General features: G+C 48.2%; 1 protein-coding gene and 1 long non-coding RNA gene across 5 annotated transcripts in view; one reads left to right on the top strand and one right to left on the bottom strand.

Annotated features, from left to right (window-relative positions):
- Positions 1-1,127: 1,127 nt before the first annotated feature.
- LOC110470234 (uncharacterized) lies at positions 1,128-2,723 on the bottom strand. 2 transcript variants are annotated; one of them, XR_002465373.3, is made up of 2 exons: positions 2,404-2,723; positions 1,128-1,557 (listed from the first exon to the last, which is right to left on the bottom strand). It is a non-coding gene; the product is annotated as an uncharacterized LOC110470234 (long non-coding RNA). The 2 variants fall into 2 exon arrangements; XR_014958557.1 differs by having other exon boundaries at positions 2,537-2,708.
- Positions 2,724-2,763: 40 nt separating this feature from the next.
- Positions 2,764-20,927, top strand: part of SEC14L5 (SEC14 like lipid binding 5) — a 39,466-nt gene continuing 21,302 nt past the window's right edge. The window contains exons 1-3 of one of the 3 annotated variants that reach the window (XM_021529657.4): positions 2,764-2,860; positions 6,457-6,562; positions 8,423-8,498. In XM_021529657.4, coding sequence (XP_021385332.1) covers positions 8,436-8,498 — 63 coding nt within the window. In that variant the 5' untranslated portion in view covers positions 2,764-2,860; positions 6,457-6,562; positions 8,423-8,435. Of the gene's footprint in view, positions 2,861-2,882; positions 3,090-6,456; positions 6,563-6,970; positions 7,290-8,422; positions 8,499-20,927 lie in introns of those variants that run through there. The other 2 variants (XM_021529658.4, XM_085592582.1) reach the window with 2 other exon arrangements.

The raw sequence follows: 20,927 nt of genomic DNA on the forward strand, positions 1-20,927 counted from the left end.
TCCCAGTGCTGGAGGCTGTGTGGGGAGCCTCTTCTTCTTCTCAGCTCCACTGTGATACCTGGACTGGAGCTCACGTTTAGAGAGTGGAATACACCTCCACGCTGCTTAAATAGGGCTCTAAAAGGCAGGTGAACCTTACTACTGAATTTTTAAAGCAAGCCTTTAATGTTTAACCAGTGCTGATTTTCTAAGGGCTGTTGAACACGTGTGGCATGGCAGCTCCTCAGAGTGCCACTGCAGAAAGGGCTGGGCTGGAGGTGTGAAAATGCCTTTTCCTTTCCCTTCTGCTTTTCCTTTGCCTCAGGGATCCAGGGGGATCGTTCACCTGCTCAGGGCCGAGTTACCCCAGCACCTCCATGACAAACCACTGCATTTTCTGGCCTCACTTACTGCAGCTTTGCCACAAACCTCCTTTGTAACTTCTTTCAGCTGCTTTCCTAATAATCCCTACAGGCTTTTTCCTGCCAATGCATTTGAATTGCTACTGAGTTTTTAAAATTTATGCCACCAGATGAGGCATTGAAGTTGAGACAAAAGTAGAAGTTGAAGTGAAATGCCCTTGTAATGGGGGAAGTGGAGGCTGAACGGTATCTTCAGACCAGATGTCCTTCCTGGAAAACATTGTCCTTTCTAACTGCAGGAGTTCCTGGGCTGGGTTGCTGAGGGGTGAGAACTTCTTTCTGAGGAGCTCCCATGAGAAAAACCTGAGGGTCAGTGGCAGCCCTTGAGGCAAACACCCAGTCCTGGTAGGTGGAAGGACAGTGAGGGCCCTTGGGAATGCCCTGAAGAGTTGGCCCTGTGTCAGGGGAAAAGGCAGCCCACTGACACTGGAAAATGCCAAGGTGACCTTCTGGCAGCAGGAGAAAACAAGTGTTGGAAAATAGGAATTATAGTCAGGGCTGCACAGCAAAGAGAAAGATGGATTGGAACTCACCAAAATCTCCTCCAGCTTTTATAACCTGAACAAAAGGGAAAACAACCACAACTGTGGCACAAAGTAGTTACAGGCTGGTGTAAATTCTGTAGCAGGAAGATGGAAATATTGCTTTATTTTTTCTTCTCTTTTCTCTGAGGAAATTTAGCAGTAAATGAGGAACAGGAGCGACATGCTTCTTTAAAAAAGAAAGTTGTATTGTGATGGGAAATTCAGAATATTTATTTATAAATAAATACATTTTGTTTTTATTCTGAATATATATTTATAAAGTAGATGTTGCAGGCCTTGAGTAACTTTGTGGCTTTTGATGCCAAGTTGTGCTGCAAAGGTCTTTAGGAAAAGTGCTCTGGCTCCACAGGCTGCAGCCTTGGGAGCTCTGACATTTGATGGTCAACGGTTGTTTTTGAGCAGTGTCAGGCTGGTCTCCTCAGTCTGAGATAGCAGAACATTTCAGGAAATATTGCTGATCAGAAATAGCACTGCAGCTTCCTGAAGTGTCTGCTCAGATAAGGGGACACTCCACAGCTGGAAGCGATAAGGAGGCAGGAAAAGACAAAGCAGTAAATGTGATGTTACTTCAATACCAGCAGGCGAAGGGGCAGCTGGTCCTTAGGGAGAACCTGAAATGAGGTTAAACAAAGTTCAATGAGGTTCTGAAGGTGCAAAACATCCCCCAGCTGGTCTCTCACATCCCTCTCCTCCACCACTCCTGGTGCCACACGCCTCTCCTGCCCCAGGAACAGCTGCTCAGCCACTCTGACACCCCAAAGTCAGGCAGTGCTGGCATCATTTCCTCCAGAGCCACAACCCCGAGGACTGTCACTGAATGGTGACAACTGCCCAGCGCATGGCCTGACAAACAGGGACCACTCATCCTGTGCTGCAAAGCCCCCCAAGATTCACCAAACACTGCACAGGTTTTCAGAGCTGGTGGGAGGAGGGGAAGCTGAGAGGTGAGGATGCCTGCCAGTGTCCTTCTCAGTGTCATGTATCTGAGTGATCTCCTTGTACCTCAACAGAGTAGTTTGGGGAATATTTGCTGGAGGAGTGGGTTCACAGGTGTGTAGTAAGTCACGTAATACATCAAACAATATAGTGCAGTGATAAAGGGCTCAGGTGAGCAGGTCCCTTTGCTCTGATCTACCCTGGGACAAGCAGGATTAAATTGTGTTCCGGAGCTGTGCCTCTGCCTCCTCCTGCCCTGACATAAGAAGGCTCCTCCTGCTCAAGGGCAGGAATCAAAGAAACACGGAACATCCTGAACTGAAGGGTCCCTTCAAGGTCATCAGGTCCGATCCTGGCTCTGCACAGGACACTCCAAGAATCCCACCCTGTGCCGAGAGCATTGTCCAAGCACTCCTTGAGCCCTGGCAGGGTTGTTGCTGTGACCCCTCTGTGGGATGGGGTGAGCCCATCTCCACACACACCCCTCGTTATTCTCCTTTTCTGCCCACATGAGCCCCCACCTGGAGACGTGCCCGGGTCTGGACTCCTCAGCACAGGAAGGACACGGATCTGCCAGGGCGAGTCCAGAGGAGGCAGCAAGACGATGGAGCAGCTCTGCTGTGGGGACAGCCCGAGAGAGCTGGGGGTGCTCACCTGGAGAAGGCTCCGCGGAGACTTTAAAACCCCTTCCAGCGCCTGAAGAGACTCCAGGAGAGCTGGAGAGGCACTCGGGACAGACAGGCCCGGGGGGGACGTCTCCCCGCAGCCCGAGCAGGCTGGAGGGGCGCGGGGCTCCCGGCACGGCCGGAGCCGGCCGCCCCTCAGCGAGATGGCGGCGGGGGCCGCACGTGCGGGGGGCGGGGCCCGCGCGGGCCCGCAGCACAATGGACAGCGCCCGGCGGGGCGGGCCGGCGGGGCGGCGCCGCCGCGGGAGCGCCGAGGGCGGCATGGGGCCGGCCGGGCTGCGCCGCGCCCGCGGTGAGGGGAGCGGGGGTGCGGCGGTGGGAGGTGGGCAGCGCACTCCGGGGGTCCCTCGGGGCCGCCGTGCGAGGGGAGGGCGGGTGGGTGTGAGGCTTTTCCTGCCTCGCGTGCCCGGGCGCGCCGTGAGGCGGCGGTGGGTGTGGGGCGCCGGGAGCCGCTATCCTGCAGACACGGGAAGCCGAGAGGGAATTTTAGTCCTAATCCGGTGGGATCACGGAAGGAGCCGGTGAGACCCGCACGGGGGGCTCGGGGTGGCGGGGGATCCCTTCGGGTTAAGGACAAAACGCAGCGTTCTGAAGTTGGGTTTGTGCTGTGCCGGGCTGAGGGCGGCGGGCGGACCCGGCTGGGCTGAGCCCCGGCGCGGCTGTGAGGGGGACCCGGCACCGGCCCGGGCGGCTCGAGAGCCGGGCACGCCGAGCTCCCCGGGCTCGGGGTTCCACAGATCCGCCCTGAAACTCACCCCGAAGTATGTATCGACTCAAAGGGTGACCCTGGTCAGCGCTGTTAAATGCATTGATGGATTTAACAGGTTGCCCAGAGAAGCTGTTGCTGCTCCATCTCTGGAAGTGTCCAAGGCCAGGCTGGATGGGGTTTGGAGCAGCCTGGGGTGATGGGGCTAGAACTAGCAGGGGCTAAAACAAGATGGGCTTTAAAGTCCCTTCCAAACCATTCTGTAAATTCATGTTTTCAAGTCAGCTTCTAGGTGAACCAAGTATATTCTCCGGGTCACTTGGCTAAACTCCTCCAAGCAGTAGAATTGGTCTGTAGATGGTGAGAAGGTGCTTGTGTTGATGGCACCACTTATCTGGTGGGGCTGATGACAGCCAGCCTCTGCTCAAGGAAAATACAGCTGCAGGTTTCAGTCAAGACACACTGAAACAGTGCTGGTGCTTTGTTGTACTGTCGAGTGAGCTGCTGCCTGGCTCTACTCTTGATTTACATGTTAAACCTGAACCGTGGGGTCCTTGGCAGAAGAAGGATATGAACTTGTTGAAGTGGGTCCAGAGGAGCCCATGGAGATGCCCCAAGAGATGGAGCCCCTCTGCTCTGGGGCCAGGCTGGAAGGCTGCTCACCTGGAGAAGGCTCCAGGGAGACCTCAGAGCTCCTTCCAGGTCCTAAAGGGGCTCCAGGAGAGCTGGAGAGGGACTGGGGACGAGGGATGGAGAGTGATGAGGCCCTTGCACAGGTTGCCCAGAAGAGCTGTGGCTGCTCCATCCCTGGAAATGTTCAGTTTGGGATAGTGGAACCTGTCCCTACCCAGTGCAGGGGGGGAAACAGGATAGGCTTTAAGGTCCCTTTCAACCCAGACCATTCCAGGATTCTGTGTTTAAATTGTGTTTGAGAATGTACTATTTCCTACACTGGATGGATAAATGGATGTGGTATAACTTCCTGTGGAGTAGTAAGATGAGGAATGAGGGGGTTTACTTCAGGAATGCTTATCTCCTGCTACAGGCTGGTAAATATCAGGGAGTTAATGTATTGCTATGCATAAAAGTTCCATGGTGATTCTTTGGTGAGAAAATTACCTTATGAGATGGATGTGTGGAAATATTGGACATGGAGCTTGTTGTGAAACACAAATGGAAGAGAAGCAGCTCTAAGAGCAGAGTGCTGGACACTGTTCCGTTTCCTTCCTCCCCTCAGCCAAAAAGACTGTTCCCTATTGTGTGGTCAGGAATGTATAAATGTTGTTATTTGGGTGTTTGTGTTACTTGTCTTTGGTTTTGATCCTCGCCAGGACTCCAGGTACCTCTGCCAGGTGTAGGAGCAGTGCCCAGGCTCCACCTCAGCACAGTGACCCTCACCTTCCATGCTGCTTCACTTGCTGCAGAGGTGTTTCTCAGGGGCAAGATTAAGCCCTGCCTGAGCGGATGTCTGCTTCTAAAAAATGGCAAAGGTTTATTCGGGTACCATTCTGCCTTGAGCCTTCCTTATATCAAGCTTCAAGAGACTTGTTCTTTAGTTCTTAGGTGAAAAAGCTCAAATAAATATCCTAGAGCTTGGTACTGTGTTGTTCTTCTGTGTGCAAAGCATAAATTACAATATCTCCCTAAGTGAAAGGGGCACCAGGCAGAGGAAATGTCACACACCTTTCTCCCCACCTTTCTCTAGAAGGCAGGAGGAAAGAATGCAGCCCTGTGGAGTCCCCCTTTTCTAACTGGAAATATCAGCTTAGCTGGGTGCCACAGCTGGCTTTCACGTGGTGTAGTGGTATTTGAGGAAGTCAATAATCTTGCTATTTTCAGCAGTTCTTTGTCAAAAACAAAACAAAAACCCCTGCTCAGTTCTCTTCAAGATGAAAAGCAACCACCACAGGTGGGAGAAGTTAATAAAGTCACTTGCTGCCAGTTCCACGTCCAGCAGGCAGCTCCAGTGTGGAAGGAGCTGAGTGAATTCTGTGCCTGGCTGAGAAGCAGGGGCAGGGGGCTTGATTTAGGGATTTCTGGGTATTTAATCTACACACTCAGTTTCTGATTTCCAACCATCTGGCTGTATTCTGTCAAGTAAGCTGCTCCTACAAATAGTAGAATGGAAGTCAAGCATCTGGAAAATCCCTCAGGTGTGCAGTGAGTGATTCTGGATGGAAAGGAAACACACAGTTAATGTCACTGCCTGTCCCTTTGCTGTGTGTAGTGATGTGTGTTCCTCACGGGAGCCCTCACAGGCCTGGCTCCTGTGCTGGGGGAGCTTTGCACACTGGGGGTGCACCACTGCTTCTTCAGAATCCATTTCTCTGGAGTGCTTCCAGAGTTACAGCAAGTGCCATCAGGGTCCATATCCCTCCTCTTCCCACCTCCTTCCCTGGAGCACCCAGCAGGTGGATCTCGAGTTTGTAATGAGCTCTCTCTGCTTGGTTCACAGAGGAATTGTTGTGTGTGCTGGAGCAAAAGGGATGCCCAGGGAGCTGAGACTGTCAGGGCTCAGTGTGGCACAGTGTGTCACAGGATTCTCTGTGAAATGTGGTGGCTTTTGCTGTTTTCTGTGTTCAGCTGTGCAAGAATTGAAATAATTTAATATCTACTTGGGATGGCTGTTAGTAGCCAGATTTGTTGCTTCAGTGCACTGATGACTCCAGCCTCTGAGCTTTTATCAACTGCTCTGGGCTTGACCAGCTGGTATAAATGCTTTTTCCTGGTGTTTCCCCAGGGATGCTCCCTGGTGTGCCTCCACCTGTGGACTGGGTTTTCTAAGTGGTCATGCTGCAGTTCAGTGGGTCACTGCTCTTCACCTGAGTTGTCTTCCCTAATATGTTTTTTTAGCCAGATGCAAATAGGAAGTTGAGCAGGGAGCCTGGGCCACTGTAGAGCTGGAATGATGTTTGAGGAGCAGACATACTCTCTGATTGGGTGGTTTCTTTCTGGTGGTTGAACATACCTGTTTATAATTTGGGTGGAACACAAGATGAATTTAAAACTAAATCTTTGGTGCTAAAGCCCTGGGAAGATGCACATCTTACAATATGGCCCAGATGCCCAATGGTAACACCTGGGACTCTGTCCTTATCAATGCTAATCATCATCTAAAGCCAGGTGTGCCAAATAGCCACTTTCACTGCCTTTTCTGATGTTTTTTTTCCCTTTTTTCCCAGGACTTACAACAGGAGTCCCTGTTGCTTTGAGAAGCACAATGACCATCTCACAGCTCTGTTTGGAGGAGAGGGCATAGAAGGTCTGCTGTCACTGTACTCTCCTAAGGTATGAAAGATTTCTAGGGCAGGTGTGAGTTATCAGCTGTCATTTTTTTACAGCTTCCTGTGGGTATAATGGTCACTGGCTCTTTTCTCCAGCCTTCCCTCAGTTGGAGGAGCACAGAGGCAATAAACCTGTGACAGTCGAGTCCAGCAGCTGCCAGAGCAGTGGGTCTATCCAGGCAGCACAATTAAGGCTGCTGAGCTACAGCTTGTGCCATCCCACTGTTCTGTGGCTGGTGCCTCTGTTTATGGTGCCTTTGTGGGTGATTCTAGACTGGTTTGTCAGCCTTCCTGCTGTGAAGGTTTCTGCCCTTCTCCTGCAGAGATGCAGGAATTCCTGGTGTAGGAGGTGAGGTCAGAATAAGCAAGAGCCCAGCTAAAAGTGCTCGATGAGGCTTCTCCCGCTCTATCTGTGCTCACTGGGAAGGTCCCTGCCCAGCCTAATCGTGTTACAGGTCGTGTTCCAAGGTGCCCTGTCCTGTGCCTCTTGGCTCGGGTGTCTGATACCTGATAGCAGCCTGGGCTTCCTGAGATGTGCTTGTGCTGCTCCTCCCGCTGCATTCTGGGCTGGATGCTCTGCTGGGGGGTTCTCTCTCCATTGACTGGCTTTTAGCACCAATGGGACTGAGAGATCCAGCGAGCCCTGACCTTAGCTGCTTGGTAATGTGACCCCCTGCAGAGGAATTGTCTGATCACTGGGCCCTATTTCTCCAAAAATCCCTCATTATCAGGTATTCAAACTTTTCAAGTCCTTTCTCCCTCACCCTTGCATAGATTTTACAGTGTGATGGCATTTTGCAGCAATTTTTGAGGGAGGATCTATTGCCTATTCATGTTTCACCTCCGGTTTTGGGCTGAAAATGTCAGGGCTAAGTTGTGTGAGTGCTCTGACTGTTGAGTTCAGCGCTACACTGCGTCATGTTGCCGAGGGCTGTGTCTGCTCAGCGGTGGAATTTGAGTGGGGTGGAATGAGCACAGTGCCTCCAACCAGCCATCCAGCCTTTTGTGTCCTGATGTTCGTGGATGGTATTGGCAGGAGCAGTACAAAGGAATTCCTGAAGGAATTGCAGAAAGCAGCCTAATAATGCTTTTTATAATGATTTGTGTACTTCCCTTGAGATGCTGGTTACTGATGCATGTTTGAGAGTTAAAACCTGGGCAGGAGAGTCTGAGGGAGGAATCCCGATGAGGACAGTGAGAGGTGGCTGGGAGAAGGGAAATGCTGAGGACAGGATTGTTCCTGTTCCCTGCAGTTCTTGCCTCAGTTCAGCTGGAACAGTGGGCATCCAGGCAGTGGGATGTGATTGCCAGCTTAGCATCAAGCATGTTCTTTCAGCATGCTGCTTCCTTTTCCTTCCTTTCAGTGAGCTAAAACAACTGAATCCTACTTTGTGCACAAAAGCATTTAAAACATGGAGGCGTGGAAATCTGTGAGAGCTTTCAATGAGAAAGATTTTGTCCTAATTATTACAGATATAATGTAGGGAAGGGGGATAGAGGGAAGAATTGCTCTGTAGGCTCTGTAAGGCTCCTAAGACAAGCTCCTTCTCCAGAGTACAGTTCATTCTGGCTTTACATCTCTGTGCTGTGCTTTAATTATTGTGAGTTTTGTTGGAGGTCCAAGTTGAATTTATTGCAGCAGTGCTGGCAAGCAGCACAGGATACTGGGCAAGCCTCTGGACTGGGACTACAGAGATTTGCTTCTGTCTCTGCTATTTACTAGGCAAGATATTCTACTTAATAAATCTCCTCTCTGTTTGTAAGAAAGAGCTACAACTTCTAGTAAGGTCTGTAAAAATCACCTAGAATGTATTCGCTGCTTGGCGTGGGGGATCTAAAATGTTCCAATTTCTCTCTATTACAGGTGTGTGGTAAAAATGGTGCAGAAATACCAGTCCCCAGTTCGAGTCTACAAATACCCTTTTGAGCTCGTCATGGCAGTGAGTAACACTCAGCACTTTCCCTGCTCCAGCTGCTGAGGGCCAGGGGAGGTGGGGGCTGTGGGTTTGGGTGGATGTCTGTGACAGTCCTACTGCAGGAACAGAGCCTCAGTTCCCCTCCTCCAATTTCCCAAGAAAAACAAGAATCAGTATCTCAGCATTAAGAATGGCAGCTTAGTTGTTAGAAGGGGAAAAAAAACCCAAACAAACAAGAAAATCCAACCTTATGTAATTATTCTTGGACATGGAAGGAAAAAAACTGACGTTGTTAGGCAGGGTCAGTTTGCAGCCAGACACATTCTTTGCTATATCACCAAATGCCACTCAGTTCAAAATTTGTCCAGATGTGATCCCAATCAACATGTGGATATGGATGTATCAACAACTGGATTCTGGAAAATACTGAGCTTTTTTATTTGGTTAAAGGCTGGAAATCTTTGGAAAAAGTCTTCTGTATTGTTCTTCCCCATCCACTCTGTGATTGAACTGTCAGGAGACCTCTCAAAATCTTGTGATTTCCACAAGGGGCTTGAGGGCTATCATTGAAGTTCATTCACTGGGAATGCAGAAGGTTGGTGTTGACTGTGGGAGTTGCTTTAGGCAGAGTTTCTTTGCAATATTCTGGACTTTGTCACAATTAGATGTGAGTTAAATACCTTTCTCAAAGGTTTGCTGCTGCATTTCAAGGGTAGCATTGGGTGTTGTTAGAGGAGATGGCTTATGGAATCTTGCAAGGTTTTGTTTTGTAATCTGCTGGGCATTTCAGTCAGCTGAAGGGATCCCAGGCTTGGTGTTTGCCACTTTTAGCCTGCTGCTTCCTCCATTACCTGTTCCCAGTTCCTTTAGTTTATGGGAACCCAGAAAGAAGATGGAAAGCTGCAGCTGTGGCAGACAGCTGATGTGATTCCCATGAATGGAAGGGAGAGCCTCTTTTGAGTTCCTCTTGACAATGTGACCTCTTCAAGATTTCTGAAAAATGCCTTAAGATTTTTTTATCCAAAACAGCCTCCAAGCTTTTATTTTAACAGTTAAAACTGGGGGCATCAGTTTGTTCCTCATTGTGAATAGGGGACCCCAAAGGTAGCAGCAGCTGAGAATGAGTGGTTGCTGTTCACTTTGCTTTCTGATCATCCACATGAACACTGCTTTTGCTGACAGTTGAGTTCCCTCCCAAATCTACCCCTATTTTCCGCAGTCTTAGCCAGATTTGCCATGTCTGTTCACAGCTAAACCACAGAACGTGCCACAGAATTGCCCTGACCAGTCTGGGGCTGATGACTGTGGCAGTGAAGCCTTCCTGGCTGTGGTCTTTTCTCTCTCAGTGCATCCTGTGTGAGAATAAGACACCGGTACCTGTGATGAAGATCCTGGGAGCCTTTGTTCTATGCACACCTCTCCACATTCCTGTTGTCTCTATTAGCAGGATAAAGCTACCACCAGATGCTCCTCAGTCGATTGGCTGCCAATTGAGGAGGGCTGCCTTGAGACAAATCCTTTATAAGCTTGTTAGCACATGCCTAAAGGCCAGAGGCTGGTAGGCTTAATTTTGAAGTGGTTTAATTTTATTTGCTTTCAGTTCTTCAGCATAACAGAGTTTAAAATTCCCAGAGAATTGAGGGCTGGGGTTGTAAATGTCATTCTTTAGTTATTCAGCAAATCTTAGCAAAGTTGTTAGTCCTCTTTCTCATGAGCAAGTTCCTTTTCCAGGGTCACCCTGCAGACTGTGCTGTGGAGAGCTGAATATAGACCCCTTAGCTCACCCCTCCCCGTAAAAATCCTGTGTTCTCAGCAAGATCTACTGCTGTAAAGCAGCATTTCAGTCTTGTGGTGGTCCGTGCAGGCTGAGCTGGATGCAGAGTTGGCTGCCACTGCTGCCACGTTCAGACAGAGGCTCCTGTTTGTGTGGAGGCAGCGCGGATCTCGCAGAGCTGTCAGGTACCAGCTGTCAGTTGCTGGAAGTTTTGCAGGGAAGAGTGGGTGTACGGTGAAGCTGTTTTGCTCCTCAGCACGTGTCATTGCTGTTAATCTCCTTCACCATAAATCTGACAGCAGCTTCCTCAGCACTGAGATTCAGCTGCTTTCATCTTTTCCCCTCAAATGCTGTGTGGGAGCCTTTGGAGTGCCGAGGTCTCAGGCTGTGGTAGGAAAGCAGGGGTGACCCAAAGACACCCCCATGTTTTACAGATCTCTGGGCACCCTTCAGCCTGATACACTTGTGCTTAATTCCTCACTGGGGAGGCTCATCACTCACAACACAGCCTGAACAGAATACAGGAAGCAAGTTGGGAAAAGTATTTTTCCCTCAGAACCTCCAATGTTTGGACCCTAGAAAATAGTGGGTGTGCTTTGCTCATGTAGGAGAGTTTGAGAAATAGGGCTGTCACAGGCAAATGTGGCAATTCCTTGTTTCTGGGCTGGCTCACACAGGTCCACAGGTGGGCCCTTTGTGGAGCCCACCCTCAGGAACAGGAGTTCTTCTCCTTGGACTTGTGCAGAGGCCATGTGTGTGCCTGAAGCTGTGCTCCAGGGATGAGCTGGGGCTTTTCCTGCTGATACCTTTGTTACCATGTGTCAGGGTAATTGTCTCTGGATTTACACGCTGCTGTTTCCTAATGCTCCTGCAGGTTGGGTTGGAGCATTTGCGGGCAGGAGATTTGATGTGTATTCCAAGTCTTTGAAAAAACATTCCCCTTCTTGCTCTCTTTGCCAGTCCTATGCATTTGAGGAAGTAAAAAGGAGTCAGCTTAACAAGTCTTTTCTTGCCATTTGGGAGTTCTGAATTTTTTCTTTTTTCTTGTCCTTCTTTCTAAAACAGATTTAAGCAAAGGGTGTTTTTTCTGCACCTGTCCGAGGTCACTGTAGTCACTTCCACCTGCTTTGTTCTTAACTTGGATTCATATTAATGGATCAAAAGTATTATGCTCTTCAAACACATATTCAGTGCCTGACACCTTTATACCTTATACTTGAAAAGAACCTTGACTTCTGTTAGGCTTTGTTATCTTGTCTTGTTTTTCCTTTCTATTTTATCTTTCTCGTCTGCGTCCTCTTTTAAATGGAGCTGTTCCTCCAATGGATTGTCCATGCCTCTCTGGGCTTCATCTTGTCTTCCCTTCAATTAGATCAGTAGATTTGACATTGCATGACTTCTAATTTTATCTTACAGCCAAGAAAATTCCCAAGTATAAACTTTTCATTTCCTTTCTGTTGTAGTTGGAAAGCTAAAAGGGATTTTTTTTTTAATGTTATAATGAATAAAAAATCCAGAAGGAGAGGTACCTCTGCCACATATGAGTGATGCAAATGTGAGCCTTCTGTGATGTACTGGGGAGGAGAATTTGGTTTGGGTGAGCAAGTCCAACATGCAGGAAAGGGCCAAGAGGGAGACATATTACATATTTAATGTTATTTGCAATGAATTATTAGGTTAGATGAGATAGCTGTGGCTGGAGGGTTTCAGCTTTGAATGTGGTAGGGAGTTGTGTTCCTGTTATTTTTAGTAGTGCCTCAGCCCTTCACACTCACAGTTGACATTGACCATTTTCACACACTTTAGGGGATTTATAGGGTTAAGTCTCTAAAACTACAGGTTGGGAATAACCCCCTAGAAACCTTACAGGGTCTTCTGTATGTGATGGATAATTTCAGTTGCTGCATTAGTGGAGCAGATGAGAAATCTCTGACAGCATTTGTCAATTATTTGCTCCTCTTGCCGCTGTGCACTTCATGTTCAGCTCTCACTGCTAAGAGCAGTTTATGGTTTCTGCTGCAAGACAGGGATCTTTCTGCACTACTATATAAAAATAAGTCATGATTTTGGGAAAAAAGAACAAAGATCAGGCATTGGAAGGTTTGCAGGAGCATCAGCTCCCATTGCCTGTGCAGTTGTATTTTGTGCTTGAGACAAAACCGCCGTGGAGCCCACATGTGCCTGATGTGAGTCAGTGCTGCTTTCTGCTTGACCTCATTTCTTGGTGCTGCCCACGGCATGTGCTGACACATATCTGTGCAGCTGGGAGCCCAAGCTCTTGGACACACACATATGGGGAGCCTTGGTGTGTGCCTCTGTGCTGGCTGAGTGCTGCTCATCAGGCCAGGGCAATTCTGCTCCTGCAGCGAGAATTTGGGTGGGGGTGGCTCCTCTGGGGTGCCTGTTTGGTGTGGGGGTGTTTCGCATCTCCAGCATCACTCAGAGTCTCCAACAGACCTGTGGCAGCTCAGGAGCCCCCTGCCTGGCTCTGCACGTGAAAGCTGCAATGTCTGAGCTTCTGGCCTGCACTTCCAAGCAGCTCCCTGACTCTTCTGTTTTTAGTGGTGATTCAGTGTTCTTTGAATCACAGAACAGTTTGGGTTGAAGAGACCTTAAAACCCATCCCACCCCCTGCCATGGGCAGGGACACCTTCCACTATCCCAGGGTGCTCCAAGCCCTGTCCAGCCCGGCCTTGGGCACTGCCAGGGATCCAGGGGCAGCCACAGCTGCTCTGGGCACCCTGTGCCAGGGCCTCACCACCCTCACAGGGAACAATTTCACTCCAACATCCCATCTAACTGACCTGTGGCAGGGTGAAATCATTCCCCTTTGTTCTATTGCTCTATGCCCTCATCCGAAGTCCATCTCCAGATTTGTAGCTCTCCAATGTTCTTTACATTTAGTTGATCTGCAGTTTTCTATTTCACAGGTAAGACGAAGTAGGAAGTTAACAATGGATGTTCTCTTTCAGCTCAGTATAGTTTGAGTGTCAGAGGTTCTAACAAGCTGAGTGACAAGTTTAATTCAGGCTACAAATGCTGCAAGTTTATTTAAAGTCAGAACTTATTTCTCATATAGCAAGTAGCAGAAATATTCCTTCTCCATCATCTCTACTCTCTCATGCTGTACACAGGGTCATACCCATGAAAAGCAAACATCCATGGTCCCAGTGTGAGATGTCTTTCTCTTGTGCCTGACTCTCAGGAGCAGTTCAATGATTCTCACTGGATTTGGCAGAGGTCCTCACTGCTGTCCCTCAGCCTTCTCTGCACTGTTTGCTCACTGGCAAAGCTTTTGCCCCTTTCCAACAGCTGAGGATCTGGCCCAGGGTTACACTGAGGAGTCACCATCCAGGGCAACTGAAATCCAAATGCATCACTCATTCCACAACCATCCTAACATTGTTTTGTGTCACGAGTGTTAGTAGTTTTGTAGATGCAACCTAATTGAAAACAGCTCCTTGTTGTTTTGGCTGTCAGGCTTAGCTGGAGGAGAAGAAACTCTGAATGCTGAAGGTCAGGTCCTGACAGCCAGAACTGCTTTCCATACACTTTTTCAAACTTATTTTCCTTTTCAACAACATGCATTGTGTTAAAGTTTTTAGATTTTAAGTAGCTTTATTTAATGACTTCTTCCTATTGCCTTTAGCAGTTTGAATGTATAAAAAGACAGCTTAAATCCTGGTGTGCTGAGTGTGCTCTCCTCCCTAATGCTGTGGTGTCTTAAAGGGTTTGATTTTTCACTGGCTGATGAAGTGATGCTCCTGCAACAGAACCTCTGAGCCCCTTTTGCTACTTAACACCCAAACAGCTCAGGGTGTGCTTGGAACAGTTAAGTGCTGTGAGAGCTGTACAATGCACAAGCAGGCTGATGTCTAGCAGGGGCCACATCAGCTCTGTGGGTTTGTTCAGAGTGACAGTTCAATGTGTGTGTTCACAGCCCAGCCAGGCCTCAAAGGCTGCTGCTGTCTTGCTTCCTAAGTGCTGCAGATTGTTTGTCAGGTCACCTACAGTGCCATGGCACTGATGCACCACAGAGGACACTTTGGGAGGTTCCTGGATGCCAAGTTGTAGTTACAGGCTGGAACAGCCCTGTCTGGGGCTCCAGGTTAATTGTCACTATTATGGTATTGTCACAGCCTGGTTTTAAGTAAAGAAAAGTAGTATCTTAACTAAAATATTTGATGCTGGCTCGTAGCCTCTGCTTTCAAGTGTGAGCTCTGGAGCCAGAAGAAGACTTGCTGCAGGGAACAGTGCAGTTCCTGGCAGCTGGAATCCTCAGGAGCAGCAGTGAAGGCGCAGAGGGCTGTGTGGAGCAGCCAGGGCGGTTGGAGTGGAGCTCTCAGTGCAGTAGCTGCAGGATTGCCAGGGGAGAGGATCCTGCTGCCCTCACTGTGGGTGGCTGCAGGTGGCACAGGGAAGAGCCTTGCAGTGTGTCCAGTGCTTGGGAGCAACTTTGCAGCTGCTGTGATGCAGGTAATGGCACAGCTTTTAGGTACTGCCTGAAATGGTATTGCTGGGTGGCAGGGCCCTGGAGATGGAGAGAGAATCAGTGTGTAAGGGGGAAAAATGCTTCAAAACAGGTGTTCTTTGGTGGTCAACCCATGCCACATGTGACATGAAATGTCTTGATAATAACCTAAGCAGTTAAGAAGTTAAGAAATCCCTGCAAAGCAGGATCTGCTTTGTTTGTTATTGATTGTTATAGATATATGTTACAGATTTTTATTGATGTATGGGTTGTTGGGTATATAAAACTTGACAATTCCTCCTTGGATGTGCATGGTCTGCCTGCAGCCATGGGCTGTGCCAGGTATTTTAAAGAAGGCAGCTTCCCTCTTCCCTACTTTTTGCCATGTTTGGAAGATGAGTTTGCTGTGACTGCCAGAAGCTACTGGGTTAACATTTTATGCACTTAGAGATAATCTAGTGTTGACTCAAGACATGATGCTTCAGTGTGACTTGAAGGCTTGAAACTCTGCTGTCAAGATACACTAAAAATATCCCCTCATCTTCCTGCTGAGCAGCATTTGGCACCAGGAGCCTGGGAGTGATGCTCTGTGTGTCAGCTGGGCTGGCTCTGCACGGGGGCTCAGCCCCAGGCCCTGCCACCTCTTCCCTTGGCATGAAGCAGGTTGAGAGTAGCTATAGCTGGGAAAGAGCTGACATTTCTCCTGGGACCGTGGTGAGGGATGTTTCCCCTCAAGTGAGCAGAAAGTGTTTGGTGAGTGCTGTTTGTCATAGCTGCTGGATGATGGAAGAGCTGCTTTCTGGGAGGCACTGATGGAAGAACTGTTGGCAACATCTGCACATATCCTCAGTGTGTTTTGTGGGGATGATAGAGGTCTGTGAGAGCTTTGCCACTGCTCAGACTCCATTTGCTGGGCAGGATGGTGCTGGCACCATGTGTGGACTGGAGAGGGTTTACACTAATTCCAAGGATCTGTACAGGTTTACTCACCTTCTCCAGCTGCAGCATGGAGGTTATTTTCTTTGAAGAATGGGTGTCTCAAGCTTAATCTGGTTGGTGCAGGGATGGCTGAGCTCTGAAGGGAGCTCCAGTTCAGAGGCACAGCACAAGGAGACACCTCCAGCTCTGCTTCCAGTAGTGACCAAAAGAACCTTCTCTACTGAATGTGTAGGTGCAGAAGATGGATTATAAACTCTTTAGTAGGGACTAAAAGAAGTGTTAAAATTTGGAATCATAATTAATCCTTACATCTCAACCAGTATGGGCTTGTTTTGATTGCTAAGCACAGTGACCTTCCCAAGTCTGACCCTGAATCATGGCCAGTTTGTATAAATTCTCACAGCAGCTTCTGGCAATGACAGAGTGTCCTTCCAAGTAGCCATTAGTTTGTGAGCCATCCTGTTTGATTTTGGGGTGAATCATCAAGCAGTGAATGTGTGATGTGACACTTGACTGCTGTGTTTTGCTCTTTCAGGTTAGTTAGTCACACCAGATCTCTGCTTCCTTGCCTTCCCATTTTGGTTTCTCTTTCTCCACACTGGGCTGTGACAAGCAGTGGTTCCTGGATAAGGTGGCACTTCCACAGTTTTTTGTAAAAGCCAAAGCCTTGTGCTGTTGGTGACCCCAACTGCTCCACTTAGAGTTCCTTCTCCCAGCAGAGGAGAGAGAAGGCTGCAGCAGGACAGCTTGAATGGGATATTGTTCCTTCTCAGACAGGAGGTCAGGCACGTTGGTGGCTTCCTGGGAGGGCTTTGTGCAGCTGCAGTGCAGGGCCTGGGTTTAGGGGGTTTGCTGTGGCCCTCAGTTGTGCCTGTATTGCAATAAATGCTGCTGCTCCCTGAATTGTTTCTTTCACCAAAATCTGAAGGAATGAGGCAAATTATTGGCTGTAGTCCAGGCAGAGATAACACTGGGTCAATGTTTGTAGCCTGGGTGCTGTTGTCCCATGCACTTCTCATTGGCAAATCTTTTTCCTCTGGCCAACAGAAATATTTCTTTTTTTTTCCCTTGGGCCCCAAACACTTTTGTTGTGCATACTCTGCACCTCCTTGAAATGGAATTCTCTTTTCCCTGAATCAGTGCCATTCTGCACCCTAAATATGCATTTTGTTCCTCCCACAATGTTCCTTGTATATTTTATCTTACTTTGTGGCTAGTGGGAAGCTGGTATCTAATCTGTTCAAAGCACGTGGATTATTGTGTCTGGTGTGTGCAGACTCTGTGGTTCCCTTCAGCACTGAGACCAAGCAGTGGGAGGAACTGCAGGATGAAATTCCTTTTTCCTAGAAGGCCTGAATCTGTAGAGGAATATTTATATATCATTGAGCTGCTCAAAAGTGGATGCTCCAAATGCATCCACTTCCTACTTAAAAGTGATGAAGTGTCTTCATCTTGCTTCTCATCATCTCTTTTCAAAGGGATGATGATCTGGGCATCTTCAGCTCAAAACCTGGTATTGTATCTCCTCCTCACTTCCCTTCTTCTGAACACAGGGGTTCCTTTTTCCTGGCAACCTGTACATGGCTGTAACATGACCTCGAGGAATCTCATTAATTAATACAGTTTTAAACATTATCTGATCATGAAAATTTGAAGTATTTTAGCCCAAGGATGAAGTCTTCTCCTTGTCACATGTTCATGTAATATTGGCTATAAATTCTGTCTACATCACGTGCATCACAATTAAGTTTCTTTGTGCTCCACACAATGCAGTTCCCCCCCCTCCCCACACACACACAGCTTTTGTATTCTTGGAGATCCCATCTCACAGAAGCTGCCTCTGGAATAAACCACTCAGGACCCAGCAGGCTGGAGGGAGCTGCCTCGAAGTGTGCAGGGGGTTTGGCTGCTGAGGCGTTTTGTTTCCTGCAGTAATTCAGTGGTTACAGGTCCCTGTTGTTGTGCATTCCTGAGGTCTCTGTGGTGTAAATTGATTTCAAGGTCACTTCCTAGAAAACCCTGCCAAGGAGAAACAGGAGTAGCTGTTAGAAAGATCCTGCCTGCTGGCCATGTCCTGTGGCTCCTGTGGGAGCAGCAGTGACAGCTCCTAAAGTGGAGGGCAGCACTCTGGCACTGTCAGAATGTCTGACACGCTGGGGCTGGGAATGTGCAGGGCTTGCAGAGGCCCCTCCTCTGCAGGGGAAGGGGCTGAGCGGGTGCAGTAGGGGGAGTGTAAAGGAGGGCAATTTCCTCTTTTCTCTGTGGCTGTGAGGCTTTAGAATGTCACTTCAGGGGTTTGACACTTGTGGTTTTGTATAATTTGTTCTTGTTTGGCATCTTTCTAGCTGACCTTTGGAGTACAGTCTTCTCACAGATGTGGGGTTTGTACTGGTTACTGAGAATTTGTACAGTTCAGAACACTTCCAAGCATGGCTTCTTGCATTGTTCTCAAGCTCTCTTCTCACAAGCTGATTTTCACTTTTCGGTGTTGGTCCATAATCCATTTGGGATGGATATTTACCAGAGCAGGTAACTCTGGTAAATACACTTGGATGTATTTCCCAAGAGATCACAGGGCAAAAGCTTGGTCAGAGCACTCTGGTGGTTTCACAGTCAGCCATATCACTGTTAATGATTGCTCCTTGTAATTAATAATTTGTCAGCTTCAATGGCATTAAGGGGTCTTTGTTGGGATGCAGAGGTCACTGTAACCAGTTGGAAATATCCTTATCCTAGTTTGGGCTCTCTTCAGTGTGAAAGGAAAATCTGACACTATTGAACCTTTGAGATCTTTGACCTTCCTGCATGTTTTAACTTTTCAGCTAGAAATCGTTTCACTTGTTGGGTTTTTATTTAATTTCTTCTTTCTTGAATTTTTTCATTCCAATGAACTGTATCTAAATGCTTTTTTTTTTTTGTCTGTTTGGTTTTTTGTTTGTTTGTTTTTTTTTTTTTTACTTTTAGATGCACCCAAAAACAATTGGTTATAGCTCTAAGCAAAAGATCTTGACGAGTTCAAACAGGTTCTGGGTTCCTCTGTCTTCACTCAGCCCTCTCATGAAATTTAATGTGTAATTTCAGTTTCAGGATTGCAGAGATTTAAATGACTCTTTGAACTGTTGGTCACAGTCTACTACAATAAAAGCACTGATTTTTGCAACAATTCTTTGGCCAGAAATCTGGGAAAAACCAGCTTGATTTAGGGGAGGACACTGGTGGGCCTGAGCCAGCACCCCTTGTGGAATGGTTGGTTTTGGTATGAGGTGTTAATCCCAGTGGGGTTTACAGGAAGGGAGGGAGTGGCTTCATGGCACCATTAATTTTATTATATATATATATTTGATATATATCTGATTCTGTTGGATACTTTAGTCATCCCAGTGTCAGTTTGAAGTGCAGACCCACAGTTTAACACACAACACTGCTAGCACAACACTGCTGTTGTTCCTTCTGGGAAAGGAGAAGTACAGAAGGGAGAGACAAATCCTAGTTCCTGTATCTTGCTCAGTGCAGAGTTCCTGCAGGAAGGGGCTGAAAGAGCAAGTGCAGGCAGCCAAAGCATTAAAACAACACTAAATACTCTGTGCCTTTAATTTCTCTGGGATGTTCTGTTGTCCACCTTGGACTCTGCAGAATCCCAGAGGAGGAGACATAACAGCCTTGTGATAGCTTGAAAAGAATTAAGTATTTCTCTGTCTTTATAACCTCCCTCAGTTTCCCTGTTGCAGCAATGGGCTGTTGCATAGAGAGGATGATTTTGGCAAGAGGATTCTGCTGGGTCCTCTCCTGCTCAGCTCAGTCTGCAGGGATGGAAGGTCTGGGTGCTGTGGGAACAGCTTTGCTGTGTCTGCAGCGTGGGGCTTCAGCTGTCCTTCATGTGATCTCAGGCATCTTCCCTGCTGTATTTTTAGAGCTGTTGTGCAAAGAAGATTAGCAAAGGACTTAATATCGATGTGGATATGGATTCTTTGTCAAATATGGCAGTGTTCCCCCTATTTAGGCAATGAGTTTGGGCTGGTGTTACAGTTATATCACCAGGCTGTGCACTGCCATGTGCCTCTGCCCTGGCCTCTCTTCCTGCTCCAGATGTTGTTTAGCTGACTGAAAAAGTGGCTGCTCTCTTAGTCCTGGTTTTAGTTTTGCTGGATCTAATGACAGTTTATTAGGGAGACTGTTTCCAGCTGGATCAAGTCTATACTTGATGGACAAAGAAGCAGCTGGGAGTTGAGATCCAGTGGTTTACCTTCAGATGGGAGCTACAGGCACCTGGATTCAGTGGTGGCTTCAGACTGGCTCTTGTGGTCTCTCCATGGTGAGGGGGCATTTACAGGTGAAGCTGATCAAGTGAGGCCTTTTGGAGGGTCCTGGTCCCACTAGAACAGCTCTTGTTTGTCTGGAAACTCCCTCAAATGTTCCTGGCACAGCTGCACCCCTGAAGAAGCAGAATCACAGAATAATTTGGGTGGGAAGAGATCCTAAAAGCTCATCCAGTCCCATCCCCTTGCAATGGGCAGGGGCACATTTTGCTGTCCCAAGTTGCTCCAAGCCCTGTCCAGCCTGACATTTCCTTGGACATTTCCAGGGATCCAGGTGCAGCCACAGCTTCTCTGAGCACCCTGTGCCACGCCCTCAACACCCTCACAGGGAAGAATTTCTTCCTAACATCTGATTTAAGTGTGTCCTCTTTTAGTTTAAGATCCTTTCCCATTGTCCTAGCAAGCTGTCCACCCTTGCTGTGGAGTTAATTGGGGCAGCTTCTCTCAGGGAAGGGCTTTCAGTGACACTTCTTTGCAAGTGTGTTAAGGGCATGTGTATGGAGTGACATGGGACAAACTGCTCAAAACCAGTTGCTAAATATTCTGGTATCCCAGAGGCCTCTGAAGGTGTTCTCAGCATGCACTGCCCAACCACTCAGGACTCCAGTAACTTAGAATGGGTGGCCTGAAGAGATACGTTTTGTGTGTGCTGGAACAGAAGAGACCAGCAAGGTGAAGGTTTTGGCCTGAGGATAGCCCTGGGTGGTGGTTTGGAGTCTGGAGGGTTGGGAGAGGGCAGGTGGAAGCACAAATAGGAAGTGTTGACTCTGCCTGAGCAGATGAATGGGCTGGCAAGTGCAGAGAGGAGAGCAGGGACTGAGGTGTGCAGCCCTCCTGCCAGGTGGTCCTGGAGCAGAGGGCACCAGGAGAGGAGGGCCTGGAGTGTCCTGTGGCAATGCCTGACACAGATCCGTGAACTTACATCCTAAAAAATTAATCTGCTTAAAGCAGTG

This window comes from Lonchura striata, chromosome 14 (genome assembly GCF_050655825.1).
Source record: "Lonchura striata isolate lonStrDom1 chromosome 14, ASM5065582v1, whole genome shotgun sequence".
NCBI lineage: Eukaryota > Metazoa > Chordata > Aves > Passeriformes > Estrildidae > Lonchura > Lonchura striata.